The sequence below is a fragment of the Convolutriloba macropyga genome, chromosome 13 (genome assembly GCF_964194025.1).
Source record: "Convolutriloba macropyga chromosome 13, txConMacr16.3, whole genome shotgun sequence".
In the NCBI taxonomy this organism is placed as follows: domain Eukaryota; kingdom Metazoa; phylum Xenacoelomorpha; order Acoela; family Convolutidae; genus Convolutriloba; species Convolutriloba macropyga.
Window position 1 is genome coordinate 22,317,534 of NC_134480.1, and position 15,469 is coordinate 22,333,002.

Genomic DNA, 15,469 nt, shown 5'->3' on the forward strand with positions numbered 1-15,469 from the left:
ACATCTGTCTTGGACTTGTTTGATCAAAAATTGTTGAAAAATCAGCTTTTCGTAAGGTGATTCCTTTTAAAAGGTTTTCCTCTCAGTTGGCTCTTATAAAGCTAGGGTTTGAACTATAGCAAAAAATTTGTAGAACGGTGTCTTCATAAGTCAATTTGAACAAGGACCTTAACATGGGATGTCATGCCACTGAAAAAGCGTTCACATAGTGTATTCTCACGTTGTTCTTTGTATAAATTTTTGAGTCTTGTACTCGATTTGGAACTTTTTTCCTTCAGAGGGGAAACAAGAAGTTATATTCAACTCAAATTTCCCTATATTGACTGAAATTGTACCACGAAAGGTAAAAATGAGGGAAATTTGTTTCTTGCACAAAATAATCAATGCAAATTGTACACTATTGGAATGCTGTTTTTGTTTTGGCTAATTTTTTTTAAGAAATCCAGCTGTAACGGCTGATTACTAACTATAGCGTAATAACCTTTACGCCGGCCCTGATTCCAAAGTCAAACTTAAAAACTTTTCCTTTCTTTATTCAAAAAATGTTGTCATTTGATTTATTCGATTTAGGATTATTTTTGAACACGGTTTTCAACAAAAGATGTTTTATTAGAAGCATGAAATAGCATATATTTATTGCTTTATTCAAGCGCGTGATGTTTACATATTATGTAACACAAGAGTTATAGATAGTCCAAATGATCAACTAATAACCATAAACAGCACTAGCATTGAGAGAAGGCCACAAATAAACTCAAATGAACCTATTTTAACTGAATAGAAAGTTCAATATGAAACTTTGGCTCGAAGGCCATATCTAAATGAGAGCAATTTTGGATGTTTTCTTCCCCATATCTCGGAAACAAAAAAGGGTATGATTTCCTCTTTTTGAGAGGTTACAGACAATGATGCTACACAACTATTAGTATAAAAATTATTAGCATCACTTTAAACATATTTGTGGGGCTACCAGATTTATTCTATAGCTAATGTTAAAACATGGTCAAAATTTAGAAATTATTATTTCTCAATAAATTGGTCCTCAGATCTACCGATCGGAGAAATGGGACCTTAACAAGTATATAGAAGACGTACAAAAAAGAAACGAACGAATTCTGACAATTATAACTCAAAATATGATATCACGTTTTTCCTATATCTGTCTATCTGAGCTGGCGCCAAAATCGCCGGCCCTGTTTTCTTCTGGAAAACACACTCTGTCAAATAGTGGCGCCAGTTTCACCACTGGTTGTTTGTAGGGGCCAGTATTAGTCCTAACTGTTGCTGAACGCACTATTCCATCTGAATTGGGGAATGTTTCAATCACCCGAGCCATTTTGTAATCGTTTCTTTTCAAAGATTCGTCTACCAACCAGAGAAGTTCGCCAGTTTCAAGTTTTCTCCCGCTTTCTGTTGCCCATTTGCTACGCTTAATCCATTCTGGTCGGTATTCTGTTATCCATCTAGTCCAAATCAAAGCTGCATAACTCTGTGATGTTTTAAAACCTTTGCGCATGTCAGCATATTTGCTTGCATTTGGAATAAACGGAATAGCGATACTTGATCTTCCCAAGAGAAAATGATTAGGCGTCAGCGCTTCCAAGTCTTCGGGGTCGTTGCTTGCTGCTGTTAATGGGCGCGCATTCAACGTCTGCTCGACTAAGCACATTGTCGTAGTGAGAACTTCATCTGACATTGACCTTCCAACAAGAACAGCGACCATAGCTCTTTTACAGCTTTTTACTAGTCTCTCCCATACTCCTCCGAAATGGGGTGCCCCGGGTGGGTTCATGGACCACTTGATCTCCTTTTGAGTCAGATGATCAGCAATGTCTTGTTTGTTCCAATTGTCTATGAATTGTTTAATCTCCTTTGTTGCACCGACAAAGTTCAAGCCATTATCGCTCAATATTGTACAAGGCTTTCCTCTGCGAGCAACAAATAGCTGCAAGGCAAGACTCCGCGTCTAATGAATATGCCATTTTGATATGCACAGCTCTCGTGCTCAAGCAAGTGAACAAGCAGCACAATCTTTTCGTAGTTCTTCTCAACAGCTTGACTTCAAAAGGGCCAAAATAGTCGATGCCCGTATTTGTGGAAGGGTGGATGCGATCCTCTACCCCTTGCTGTGGAAGATCAGCCATCTGTTGTCGCAGAGTTTGAATTTCACGTTTACGGCAGAGTACACAATTGAGTTTTATCCTCCTCAGGGCGTTTCGTAAGCCAATGATCCAATGTTTTTGCTGTAAAACACTCCTTACGTACTCGGTGCCCTCCTGGTTGTTCATTTTGTGTTCCGCTTGCAACATAATTGCACTGCTTCGTGCTTAGTTGTCAGGAGAATGGGGTGCTTTCTTTCGTAGGCTAAATTTGAAAGTTTTAGTCGTCCTTTAACTCTCAGCACGCCTTGATTGTCCAGGAAGGGTGCAAACCTTGACAAGTTTGACGCCTTTCTCAACCGACTTTCTTTCTTTATGACCCTGTAATCTTCACTAAAAGTCTCTTGTTGGATAAGCATGAACAATTAACCGCGCGCTATATTTCGTTCGTCCGTTGTTAATGATTTTGTTCGAGTTTTCGTTCTGAGTTTGAGACAAAATGCAATTGTGTTCACTAAACTATGCAAACTGCTGAACCGGCTCCAATCTATCACTAGCATTTCAACACACGGTGGTTTATTTGCTAAATTGGCAGCTTCTTCTATATCAATGCTGTTGTTGTGCGATTCGAAGACAGGTGGTTGTTCAGGCCATTCGTCGGTTTTATCTCGGTGCCAAGCTGGCCCAGTTATCCACTCACAATCTTCCAAATCTTTGATCTGCATGCCAAGGGTTCCAATATCTGCTGCTGGGTTAACCGTTCCTTGAACATGCTTTCATTCATCAATAGTTGAGGTCTCGAGGATATCGGCTACACGGTTTGCAACGAACACTGTTTGCCTTTTGTGTGATGAGTGTAGCCAATGAAGAACAGTCACTGAGTCTGTCCAATGGAAAACTCAGCTAAACACCAGATCATGTTCATCAACAATGTGTTTTCTCAGGCGTGTTGCGTACATTTCTGCATGTAGTTCGAGTCTAGGTATTGATAACTGGCGCATAGGTGCGATTCTGCATTTTCCCATAATGAAATTCACGTGCGATTCTTCATCACAGTCATCACGAATGTATGATACTATACACATTGAATCTAAGGAAGCGTCTGAAAAGACATGTAGCTGATATCGTCCTCGTCGCGTAATACCGTCCTTTCGCTGCAGAGCAAAATTTCTAACTTGTTGTAATTCTTCAGCCCAATCTTCGAAAACTGTTGTTTCTTCTTCACTTAATTTCTTATCCCATTCCTGTCCGTTGCACTTCCAAATGTTTTTGTGAAGTATCCGCATGCGCATTGTGAAAGAAGTAAAAAGACCCAAGGGATCAAATACAGAAGAAACATGTGACAGAACCGCTCGTTGCGTAACTATCTCGGGTAATATCTTTTGAGGTCCTCTTGAAACTTCCAGTGTGTCACCTTCGACATTCCATTTAAGACCAAGAATTGAAGAGTTAAGTGGCTCAATCTCGAACGTTTTGCTTAGAGCAGTAGATCGCAGAGCTTTGCGAATCACTTTTCTTAGTTCCTCACTGTTCGTAATCCACTTTTTGAGCTCGAAACCACGAGTTTTTAGGCAACTTTGCAAATCTGAGAACAACTTCACTGTTACATCTTTGTCGCTTTCAGACCTATCAAAATCAACCATGTGAAAAGATCGTAACAGAATCTTGTCAATTCCAGGGATTTCGTCCTTTTGATCTGTTCCAGTCCGCTGCAGTGCGTAATTTACACAAGTTGGAGAGCCTTTGGCGCCAAATAAGTGTCTTTTGTACTCATAGGTTTCAATTTTACTATTGGGGTCTGAGCGCCAAAGAAACCTCAAAAAATTGCATTCGTTTTTTGGCACGGCCACATGTATGAACATTGACTCAATGTCTGCTTTACTAGCGTACTCTTTTTCGCGAAATCGGAAATTTATTCCGAGAAGGTTTCTCAGAAGATCGGGACCAGACATGAGTTTGTTGTTCAACGAGAGACCTTTATACTTCACTGCTGCACTACACACCCTTCTTGCATTCTCTGGTTTGTGTGGGTTGACAACAGGGTGATGTGGAGGAAAGCATTTGCAAAAATCACTCGTCTTCTTAATTTCGTCATAGTCCAGTTTCCTGATGAATCTTTTGTTCAAGTCGTTCTGAATTGTTTCCTCATAGCGCTTTTTTAATTCAGTTTGATTATTGATTCGACCTTCTAAAGATATTAGCTGTCCTGTTGCAGAGGCAAAGTTATCTGGCAACATCTGCTCATTGTCGTTCCACAGTATTCCATCTTCATATCGTTCGCCATTAAACACAGTAGTTCTTTCCAAAATATCTTCAGCTTTCTTGTCGCTTTTAGATTTTCCTTGTGTTTTACAGTTTGATGCATATGCTTCAATGTCCCACCATTTCTTTACCTGTTCTGTCAGGGGTTCTTCAGCACACGAAAGTTGCGTGGTACAATTTAAGCGTTTGTTGATTGACTTAGGTAGTGGGCCACTGGTTGTCCATCCCTAATCAGTCCGAACGGCCCACGGTTTACTAGGCTCTCCTGATTTGTATTCAATCGGTCTCATGAGACTGTACACGTCCTGTCCAATGATCATTTTCACTTCAGCTAGTCGCATTAAAGTATCTGGTAAAACATTAAGATATGGATAATGTAGCTTTAATTGTTTATAGTCAAGATAGCCATTTCTTATCTCCATCTTCGGATGAGTAAATGGGAAAATGGTTTGAGTTGGCATGGACTTGTTTATTGGTCCAACAAGAATTTCAACTTGCTGACAATCTAACTCTACGGTTCCAAGGATTCCATTGACATTCATTGAAACATTTCTTTTGGATGCACATTTTAACTTTTCTGCCAATGTTTTGTCAATGTAGGACACTGTGGACCCACTATCCAGGAGAACTACTGTTTCTGTGGAGAATCCAGATTTTTTACTTTTGAGTTTGATTTTCACCAGCTGTAACAATCCACTGTTGTCATTCTGAGTGATGTTGATTGAGGCCTTCATCTCCGATTTTTCGGGCGTTTGTTTTGATTCTGTAGTTTGATGTAACAACCGATTTTGCGTTTTTGTGCAACCATACACGCCACAAGCTCTGTTTGATTTGCACTTCTTAATCAAATGCTTTCCATCAAGACATCTAAAGCAGAGGCGCAACTTCTTGACTGTTTCGTAACGCTCTGCAACAGTTTCGGATTTGAATTTAGGGCAGTTCCATAGCTTGTGAATGCCATCATTGAGAGGGCACGACTATGCGTTTTGACTGTGATTATTTGCTGGTGAGTTTTGCGAAACTAGGGCCGATGTCGAAGTTCTTATACTTTTCTCTTTATTCTGAGCTGGTCGTTTGTCATTATATTCGTCGCTTGAGAATTGCATACTCATTTCATCATGTACAAACGTAACATTGTTTAACCACATACTGAAGTATTTCAGATCCGCTGTTGCTATTTCAGAATTAGCTGTATGAAAAAACCATTTCGATCTGAGTTCAGGTGGAAGTTTTCTGACGGCACTGTTAAACTCTGACTCTGAAATTAAGTCTCCTACACAATGATATTGTGTTTACACATTAACACAGTTTGAGAATACTTTATGATTGCTTGTGAATCATGTTGTTTGATGAATTGATGTGCATGAATTTGCTTAAGTTGTGCATTTAGAATAATTAGTGTTCGAACAAAGTTCCTTGAAAGCGTTTCCCAGGCAAGACGATACATCTCACCTGAAAAGCCCATTACAGCAATTGCTGCCTTTGCTTTTGGAGTTACCAATGTCTTCGGGTGATTCATTTTCAAGCTATCGTCAATACCAGCCTTGTCGACAGTTGCAGGGAATAAACTTGACCGCTCTGGCCATTTTAGAGGGTTTCCTGAGAACTCTGGAAGCGTTAACTTTGGGAGTTTTATAAGCTGATTAACGCTTGGTGGCATTGTTGTCTGAGTAGGGCGGGGGGGGGGGGGGTGAAAATGGCTGTTGGGTTGTACGATAAAATTTTCTCTTCGGTTTGACAGACCCGGTTGTGTTTTGGTTACGCACTGGTTTTGCTGCTTCAATTTGCAGACATTTGTTAAAATTATCATTTTCATTTTGAGCAGGCGCTAAGTCCCCTTTTTTCTTCATCGTTCGGTCACTTTGTATTTGCTGATTTTTGAATTTGACATTGTCGGCGCTCTGGAGACCTAGTGTGAATTCCTCGGTTAGCACATTGTCCACCCAGTCACTGGTTTGTGACGTAGAATCTTAACAGGAAAAGGATTGTAAGCTATGTATCGAGCTATCACTTTTACGAGACGACAGTTCATTTTATTCGGTTTGCATTTGTCTCATTTTCTGCTCCCTAAGAGTGCTTTCCTCAAGCTCCTGGATCTCAGCTTCTTCAGCTAATTGATCAAGTTGCCTTTCCTTCATGTCTAGTTGTCTCTTTCTTGCTGCGATCTCCATTTCTGCTCTTTCGCCAGCGATTGCAGCTTCTAATGATAACCTCCTTCTACAACTACGATTTGAAGAAGAAACTGATGGTTCTTTTCATGGGTTAGTATCTGCAAAGATACTGGTCAACAATGTCCGATGGTCTGGTGTTTGATTTCGCATTGTAGTCTCCTTTTCATCACAGTTTTCGCCGACTGCTGAATTTTGTTCATTGTTATTTCCACTGGGTTGACTTTTTTGATTTGACGGATCATCTTCTTCTTCTCCATCTGCTGGTTGTTGGTCTTCTGCATCGTCATTGTCCACATCTGATGGGACTACATTTGTGATTTCAGTAGGATTGCTCATTAAAATGGAACTTCTGTTGAAGCTTGTTCCTTCTCGGTTTTGTTCGTCTTCGAAAAAAAACCGTTGAACCAGTTTGCTTTGCTTCCGATTTTTCTTCGTACTCAAGCCAAAGCTTAAGGCAAGGCTCAATTTCTCTTCTTATTTCCTGGCTCGATCTCGGAAAAAGACCTTTTTGTGCAGATTCGGTTCTTAGCGTATCTAACTTTTGGTCAACTCTTTCTTCATAGTCTTCAAGAAGCGTTTGCATCTTCTCGATTTCCGGTTTAACTCTGCTTACACGACCTTCTGCCCGCACGATGACATTGACTTCAACTTTAAGCTTAAGAATGTTTGCTTTTTGACCAGCTAGTTGGTCACAGTACTTAAAATATTGTAACAAATTTGCGGAATGTTTCAATTGTCCTCGTTTTGCTTCAATCAATAAAAAAGGTGGATGCCAAACTTTCCAATTACTGTAGGCAATTTCGAACTCTTTCTTCTTTGAGGAGCATAGATTAGCTCTTTCGCTTTTGCAGTTGTCTTTCAGTAAACTAATTGTGGCGTCGAGAGCTTCTTTATAACATTTAACTAGTTTATGACGTTTAATAAAATAATTTGTCAACTCAATAGACTTGAGTCTCGTTACATCACTCCTGACGTCCACTCTGCTCTGTGCTTCTGTAACTTTTTGTTGAGTGCTCCATGCTCTTCTTTGATTGAAGAAATCTCCTGAAGCAGTTTTGTCCCGTCGCGCTTTGTCATCGGGATCAACTGAATGTTCTTCTTTCTTTGAATAATCGATCTTCATTATTTGTAATCGTGATGAACGCTCGTAACTCAAATCAAAGTAACCACAGAAGGAATATTTAAGTCTTTAGTGGGAACCAAATAATGTTCCCGGGTCGCGGCACCAAATGTAACGGCTGATTACTAACTATAGCGTACTAATCTTTACGCCGGCCCTGATTCCAAAATCAAACTTAAAAACTTTTCTTTTCTATATTCAAAAATGTTGTAAATTGATTTATTCGAGTTGAGAAAATTTTTGAAAACGGTTTACAACAAAAGAGTTTTTATTAGAAGCATGAAATAGCATATAGTTGCACTCAACTTAGCTGGAAAAATTATAAATTCCCTCTGACTATTACTTTATGGTTGCTTTATTCAAGCGCTTGATATTTACATATTATGTAACACAAGAGGTATAGATAGTTCAAATGGGCAACTAATAACCATAAACAGCACTAGCATTGAGATCAGGTGACAAATAAACTCAAATGAACCTATTTTAACTGAATAGAAAGTTCAAAATGAAACTTTGGCTCGAAGGCCATATCTAAATGAGAGCAATTTTGGATGTTTTTTCCCAATATCTCGGAAACAAAAAAAGAATCAATTTCTTTTTTGAGAGGTTGAGACAATGATACTATATAACTATTAGTATAACAATTATTAGCATCAGTTTAAACATATTTGTGGGGCTAACAGATTAATTCTATATCTAATGTTAAAACATGGGCAAAACTTAGAAATTCTTTTTTCTCAATAAATTGGGCCTCAGATCTACCGATTGGTGAAATGGGAGCTTAGCAAGTATATAGAAGACGTATAAAAAAGAAACGAACAAATTCTGACAATTATAACTCAAAATATGATATCACGTTTTTCCTATATCTGTCTATCCGTGCTGGCGCCAACACCAGCAAAGACAAAAATGAAGAGGTGTTGGATATATTGCCTCTTAAATATTAACAACTTCTTAAGTTCTTAATGCTTTATTCTATTGGAATTGCAAAAAGAGTACCCGACGCAGTTAATTTCTACACCCAAACTGCTACTTTACTTAAGAAACTATACAACTACCCAGGTTGTGGTCCAGACCCAAATTGAGTTATGATCAGACCCAGTCGAGCGCACACCCGTGTGTTCCCAGACCGAAATTACGTGGTCTTTTTGGAAATTCGAGCGCACTACGGTCTGGACCATGGTCTGGAGATGGTCTGATCAGAGGTCATTTTGGTCTGAAAAGTCTGATCATAGGTGTATTTGAGCGCACTTGGGTCTGATCAGAGGCGACTTCGAGCGCAATTGGGTCTGAAAAAAACCTTTTCGAGCGCACTTTTGTCTGATCAGAGGCGACTTCGAGCGCAATTGGGTCTGATCATAACCTCTTCGAGCGCATTTTTGTCTGATCAGAGGCGACTTCGAGCGCAATTGGGTCTGATCATAACCTCATCGAGCGCACTTGGGTCTAATCAGAAATGCTTTTGAACGCAATTGGGTCTGATCAGGGACAATTTCTAGCGCATTTTTTTCCATTTTTTTTGTTTTTTTATTGAGAGACGTTGGCTCTGCCAGGAGGCAGCCATAAAGCAGCGTTCTGATCAGAGAGTAATCTAAAGTCCGATAGCTCTGATCAGAAAACAGGAGTCCAGCCAATAACAGAGGCCGGTCCCCTTCAGAAAAAACTATGATCAACTGGAGACCACAATGTTTTTTATGGAAAGCTGTCTAAACTCATCCATTGAGTCAGAAGTATACACTAAACCGTACACTAAATAAAATTTGTTCTCAACAGTTGGGTTTCGTTTTCTTTAGCAATAATTTTATAGTTGATTTTTCGTTAGATGAATTAAATACTGCAAACATCAGTTTTTTGAAATGAATATATTATAGCAAAACTAGAAGATTTTTTCATAAGTCAAATCTTTCTCTGATCAGACTATTTCGAGCGCACTTGGGTCTGATCAGAGGCAATTTCGAGCGCACTTGGGTCTGATCAGAGGCGACTTCGAGCGCAATTGGGTCTGATCATAATCTTTGCGAGCACACTTGTGTCTGATCAGAGGCGACATCAAGCGCACTTGGGTCTGATCAGAGGCGACTTTGAGCGCAATTGGGTCTGATCATAGTCTTTTCGAGCGCACTTGGGTCTGATCAGAGGCGACTTCGAGCACAATTGGGTCTGATCAGAGGCGACTTCGAGCGCACTTGGGTCTGATCAGAGGTCTAATATTTTTATTCAAATTCATCGCAAATCTTTTGTTTTATAGCTAATTTTGCAGTAACATCTCAACCAACGTGTGTGTGTAAGTTTTGTTTGTGCGTTTATGGGGTAACCGGTTTGTCTGTGTCTGTTTGTCTGTGTCTGTCTGTGTCTGTGTGTGTGTGTGTGTGTGTGTGTTGTGGGTGGGGGTCAAGCGATGGGGTTAGGGTTGAGAAGAAGGCTGTTGAGAGGGGAGTTCATTTCGATAGGGGGAGGAGAGTGGACAATTTAAGTGTTGTGGTTAAAAGATGGGAGGGCTGACGATGGCGGTTTTGAGTGTTTTTGATCAGAGTGGTCAGCTGGGGAGATGGTCTCGACTGAGTCTGATCAGAAGCTACTTGGGTCTGAAATTGGGTCTGATCATAGTCTGACTAAGGTCTGGGCAATGGTCTGAATTTGAGTCTGGACCATGGTCTGGAGATGGTCTGATCAGAACTCCTTCTGTCTGGAAAGTCTGATCAGAACTCATTCAGTCTGGAAAGTCTGATCAGAGATAATTTTGATCTGGAAAGTCTGATCAGAAGCAAATTTGGGTCTCGACCTCAACCTGGGTAAAAACTTTTGCCTTTTTATTTACTTTTTTATGTGTGTGCAAAATAATAACACCTTATTTTTAGCAGATACACAGATGGCTGCTCACTAATCAGCGTGTACAATTTTGGTTAACTGGATTGAACTGACGAAATTGAATTCGTTAGAGAGAAGATCATTTGCAATAATTTGAGTATGAGATATGATAACGAACGTAAACCTTAACTAGCACTGGAAGGATAAAATAAAAAAATAAATAGGTAAAAAAGGTTAGCATGGTCTAAGTGAAAACATCTGTTACCGTTCAGCGGTGAAGCAACACAACGAAAGAGTTTGGAGAGCTTTGAAGACAATTAACATACGCCAAACCAATTTTGCAAGAATAGACTGAAAAATTGTTTTTCTAGCCATAACCCCTATTTTGATGACGCTGGTGAGATATAACCAATTACGATTGAACAAGCCGACATATTACCAACTGGATCGATGAACAAATATCAACGTTAAGTTACCGATAACCATTTATTTAGCTTTAATTCAGTGGTACCAGATTCGTTTTTCCTGAAGTCAATTGAAGCAGGGTATCGACTAATCAATATTATTGACAGTCCCGCACTCTATAAAAAATCAGAGTACTCGGCCATTGGAAAGAAAGCAAAAAGGCGTACGATTAAGCATTTAGTGGTGGATAGATGGTACTTTTGATGATATATTGTCGAATCTGGATTGAAAATTTAAATAAAAATAATAATGAATTTTTCCAAATACATATCGAGTAACTCACTCAATGATCACACAATTAATTTACAGTCAAGAAGATAGATGTATATGGGGAGAAAATCAAATAGGTCAATGGACCTGTCAGAGTGATGTCTCTTCAGGACATATTTGAGCTTTATCAGTTTTTGTTCTATTATCGACAACCTCACCATAAAAATGGCCTTTTCCCTAGAACATCAAGTTAGTCAGCGTTTATAACAAAGAAAAGTATATTTAAAAGAGAACATGAGAAAACCACCAACTACCAATAAACATTTACCAACTCACTGGCGCCTAGAATATAGTTGACCTTAAATTCATGAATAGATTTTCTATCTGATTGTTTTCAACAGACATTATTGATTTGATTAGATTTTCAACCATTTGAAGAATTGTGTTATATAACTTTCCCACCCTTGTTACTATTAGCTTCTTATTCTCAGGAGTACCTCTTTCTCTTGTTTTCAAAGTTTTTTTCGTCCGTGAACACCCATACTTTTGACAATTTCATCTTCGGTTATCATATTTTTGAAAATTTCGTTAATGTGATCCTGTCGAACATATCTGGTCATAATTTTGTATAGCTCATAAATATGTATTTCAACAAACGAATAAATTTTCCCCCTATTTTTCAAATCTCTCAAGCCTTCAGATTTTTTTAAAGAGAATTTAATTCTCAAGATTTGGTTTTGTGACCACAGTAGGTTCTTAAGATCTGTTTCATTTGCGCACCCATAAATAAGAGCTCCATAATGAATTACTGTTTGAACATAATCTTTGTAAAATTTTACCATAGTTCTCTGCCTGAAAAAACGTTTCAATAGAAATAAACTTGATGTGATTTGTTGATTTGATTTGCCTGAAATTAAGTTCTTTGTCAATGTGTATTCCTGAATATTGGGCTGTTTTTGCTCTCAATCGTTTTTAGACCCATAGTTAACTTGTTTGTTTTTGTTAAAAACAACAATATTTGTTTTCTCAAAAATAACAGTCATTTTGTTATCAGACATACAATTCACTACTTTTGTCACGTCTTTGTTGAGAATGTTCAGATCAAGAGCAGTTCCATAAACATTTGTATCATCTGCAAACATAGTTACTAGTGAATGCTGATATACTGCAGGTAGATCATTTATGTATAGCAGAAATAGTAAGGGACCCAGGACTGAACCCTGAGTCACACCGATGCTTATTGTATTTTTACATTATTCCTATTTTTTACATATTGCGATCGATTAGCAAGGAAAGATTGTAAAATACTAAAAATTTTCCCTCTGACTCGGTATGCGTGAAACTTTTCTGCAGAACATTATGGTCCACCGTGTTAAAAGGTGCAGCTAGATGTTCTAAGGTTTTTATTTGTCCTTAAGAACTCAGCAACCTCTGCTACCGCATCAATGGTGCTACGTTAGCTTCTAAACCCATACTGGTTGGACGAAAAAACCTTGTTGAAATTAAGAAAATCTTCAATTCGTTTGAACAAAATTTTTTCAAAAACTTTACTAATAATTGGTAGTAAAGAGGTTGGACGAAAATTACCAGCGTCATTTCGCTTACCGCTGTTGTGAAACGGCAAAACCTTAGCTAACTTCAAAACTTCAGGAAATGCGTTTTCATCGATACACCTATTGAACTGATCAACAAGCAAATCAGACACCATGGATTTACGACTCCTAGTAAAAGACTGCTTAATCCGTAGCAGTCCTGCGAACTTTTGTTCGGTATACTTTTAATTATCTTTTATACTTCAAAATTATTTGTTTTTTGGAGAAATAAGGTAATTGTTGCAGTTTTCACGTGCCTTAGATAGTCTTGACAAGCCTCTTCAATTGCTAGTTGATGACCAATGTTCACAAAAAATCATTGAGTTGATCACAAGATTGCAAAACAATTCTGTTTTCCATCTGGTCGCCTTTAATGTCTTTGGCTAAGTCAAATAAAGTCCAGGAGCTGTTTTGACAAGAGACTTTTTTCGTGAAGTACAGTTTAGTCAACTTGCAGAGTGCCTTCAGCTGGTTACTTAGTACGCTGTACTTCATTTTGTCTTGTTCAAGCTTGCTTTTAAGATGTTTAGCCCATAATTTGTGTTTTTTTCTGCGACAAGTTTTTTAATTTATTGTATCCCAGCTTTTTTATAACCACTTTAGTGAAAATGGTCTTTTCAGGTAAATAAATTTCCTTGGCCCCTACAGTAAAGTCCTGAATGACAGTAAAGACAGCTTTTAATTCTAAGGTTTTGATGGAGGTTTTTTTCCTGAAGCTTTTTGTAGAGCCAAAAATTAATATCAAGACATAAGTTCTCATCTTTAAGGTTATGTAGTTGTTTGATCAATTTTAGACAGAGGGGAAAATTATTTTTTCTTGCAATGTCTAGTTCCAGAATGATCAAATAATGATCTGAATTTTTGGTTTTCTCTACATAGAGTTTGCAATTGTGATTTGCAAAAACATGTCAATTGCACTTTGGCTACTTACAGTTTCTCGTGTACAATCATAGCTGTTTTTAAATCATAATCAAATAAATTAAGAACTTTTGATAGTTTTGTACTGTTTTCATTCAATTTTTTAATACCTGTGTTGAAATCACCTTACAGAATACGTGTATCGACATCGCTTTTTGTATTCTCGAAGTGTTCAATCAGATCATCTGTAAAATTGTCAATTGAGTATTTTGGCAATTGGTATAAAACAGACACTAGGCACTTGCTTTCGCCTGTTTCTATTTCTGCAGTAAAATTTTGTTGCTGCTTTTTTGTTGTCTTTCGTATTATTTCCTACGAGAGTTCATCACTGAAAAAAAATCCCACACCACCACCTCTACTCTCTCTATCTCAAGTTATCAACTTCAAGTAACATGTCAGCTGAAATGATCTTTTTAATGTTTTTTCGGATGTCCAGATGTCAATCAGAGCAATAAGGGGAGGCTTTGTATCAAAATGATGTAAAAAAACTTCACGCTCATCGAAGTTTCTTTGAATTGAACGAATGTTTTGAAGCAAAAACTTAAATACCATATGTTATGCAAAAATTAAGGTCATGCGTTCCTATAAATTTAATTTAGATACAAACACTTTTATAATTAAATTATCAATTCAAGAAATTGCTTAATAATCGATTCAAAACAAAAAAAATATATATATAAAAAAACGTTTTTTTAGCACTCGTAATTCGCGGAAGTCAAAAATTAAGAGTAGTCAGCGTATAATTTAAATTGAAAAAAATTCATTTGGTACCAGGAATTGCGAAATTCGCAATCCTGATTGATTATGAAAATCTTAAGAAATTGAGACTCGCGGAAGTCGCACTTCTGGTTTTATTTTGTCGGAACTTGAGTCAGATTTGCAAGAAAGAGAACGTCTAGTATCTATAATTGGAAACACCACAACCAAATTGCGGAAGTTGCAATTTGACAGGTGTTTGTGATTTGTTTTTTGAAGTAATTGTCTCAATGAGATCAAAAGTTGTACCTTATTGGAACAGAAAGCTTAGCCGAAAAAAGTTAACAGAAACTGAATCGTCTTAATTAGAAAAATGTAATTAGAATAAAAACTGGGTAAAACTCAAAATTGACTCGTTATGTAATTGTTATGACCTGATAACTGAAAGTTTTGTTTGTTCATTCAATCGAATTGAAGACAATGTGTATTAGACAAAAGAATGATCATTGTGTCTCACAATGATTCAGTTGTTCTCCCATAAGCCGTTTTTGATCTTGCGACATTGAGGCATACAATCTCATAAATTTGACATTGTCAGTCATCATCGAATCATGAGACCGTTTGAAGGGATTTCTCGTGATATTTTGAAATGTTTTGGATTTGCCAGCATTTCTTACTACCGAATTTCTCAAGATGTCCACATCAGAGGCATTGTTTACTTTCACGTTTACATTGTAACCGCTATTGTTTTTGCATATCACCGAGACTCTGCAATTATTGCTGACCGCTATAAGGTTGTTTTTCAGCAAGCTTTTTGACTAACGCATCTAATGGAGGGAGTCTTTCTTTCATCAAATATTTTTTGCTGATTTCGTTATTCATCGATTTGAGCATCCTACGATTTTTGTATATCTCGGTTTTGTCGTTGAAGTGAACAAATTCGATGATGATTGTAGGCATTATATTATCTCGCAGGGGTACGGGTCCAGGAAGTGTATGGTAAGATTTTAAATTCGATTCCAAAATTGTAATATCAGTTTTCTTGTACATTTTATCGATAAAAAAAGAAGTTGAGGTGGAAAAGTCTCCTGATGTCAAGCATTACAGGGTGGGTTATCGATAATTATA

The 15,469-nt window shown here is 37.8% G+C and overlaps 2 protein-coding genes across 4 annotated transcripts in view; both read right to left on the reverse strand.

Moving 5' to 3' along the window:
* Nucleotides 1-15,469, reverse strand: part of LOC142351789 (putative ATP-dependent RNA helicase DDX46) — a 513,331-nt gene that overhangs the window by 484,182 nt on the left and 13,680 nt on the right. The window lies entirely within an intron of this gene.
* LOC142351666 (uncharacterized) lies at nt 1,154-6,021 on the reverse strand. Its single transcript, XM_075403806.1, has 5 exons — nt 5,814-6,021; nt 4,618-5,268; nt 3,244-4,509; nt 2,654-2,862; nt 1,154-1,945 (listed from the first exon to the last, which is right to left on the reverse strand). Exons 1-5 carry the CDS (start codon nt 6,019-6,021, stop codon nt 1,154-1,156), a joined length of 3,126 nt encoding a protein of 1,041 aa, XP_075259921.1.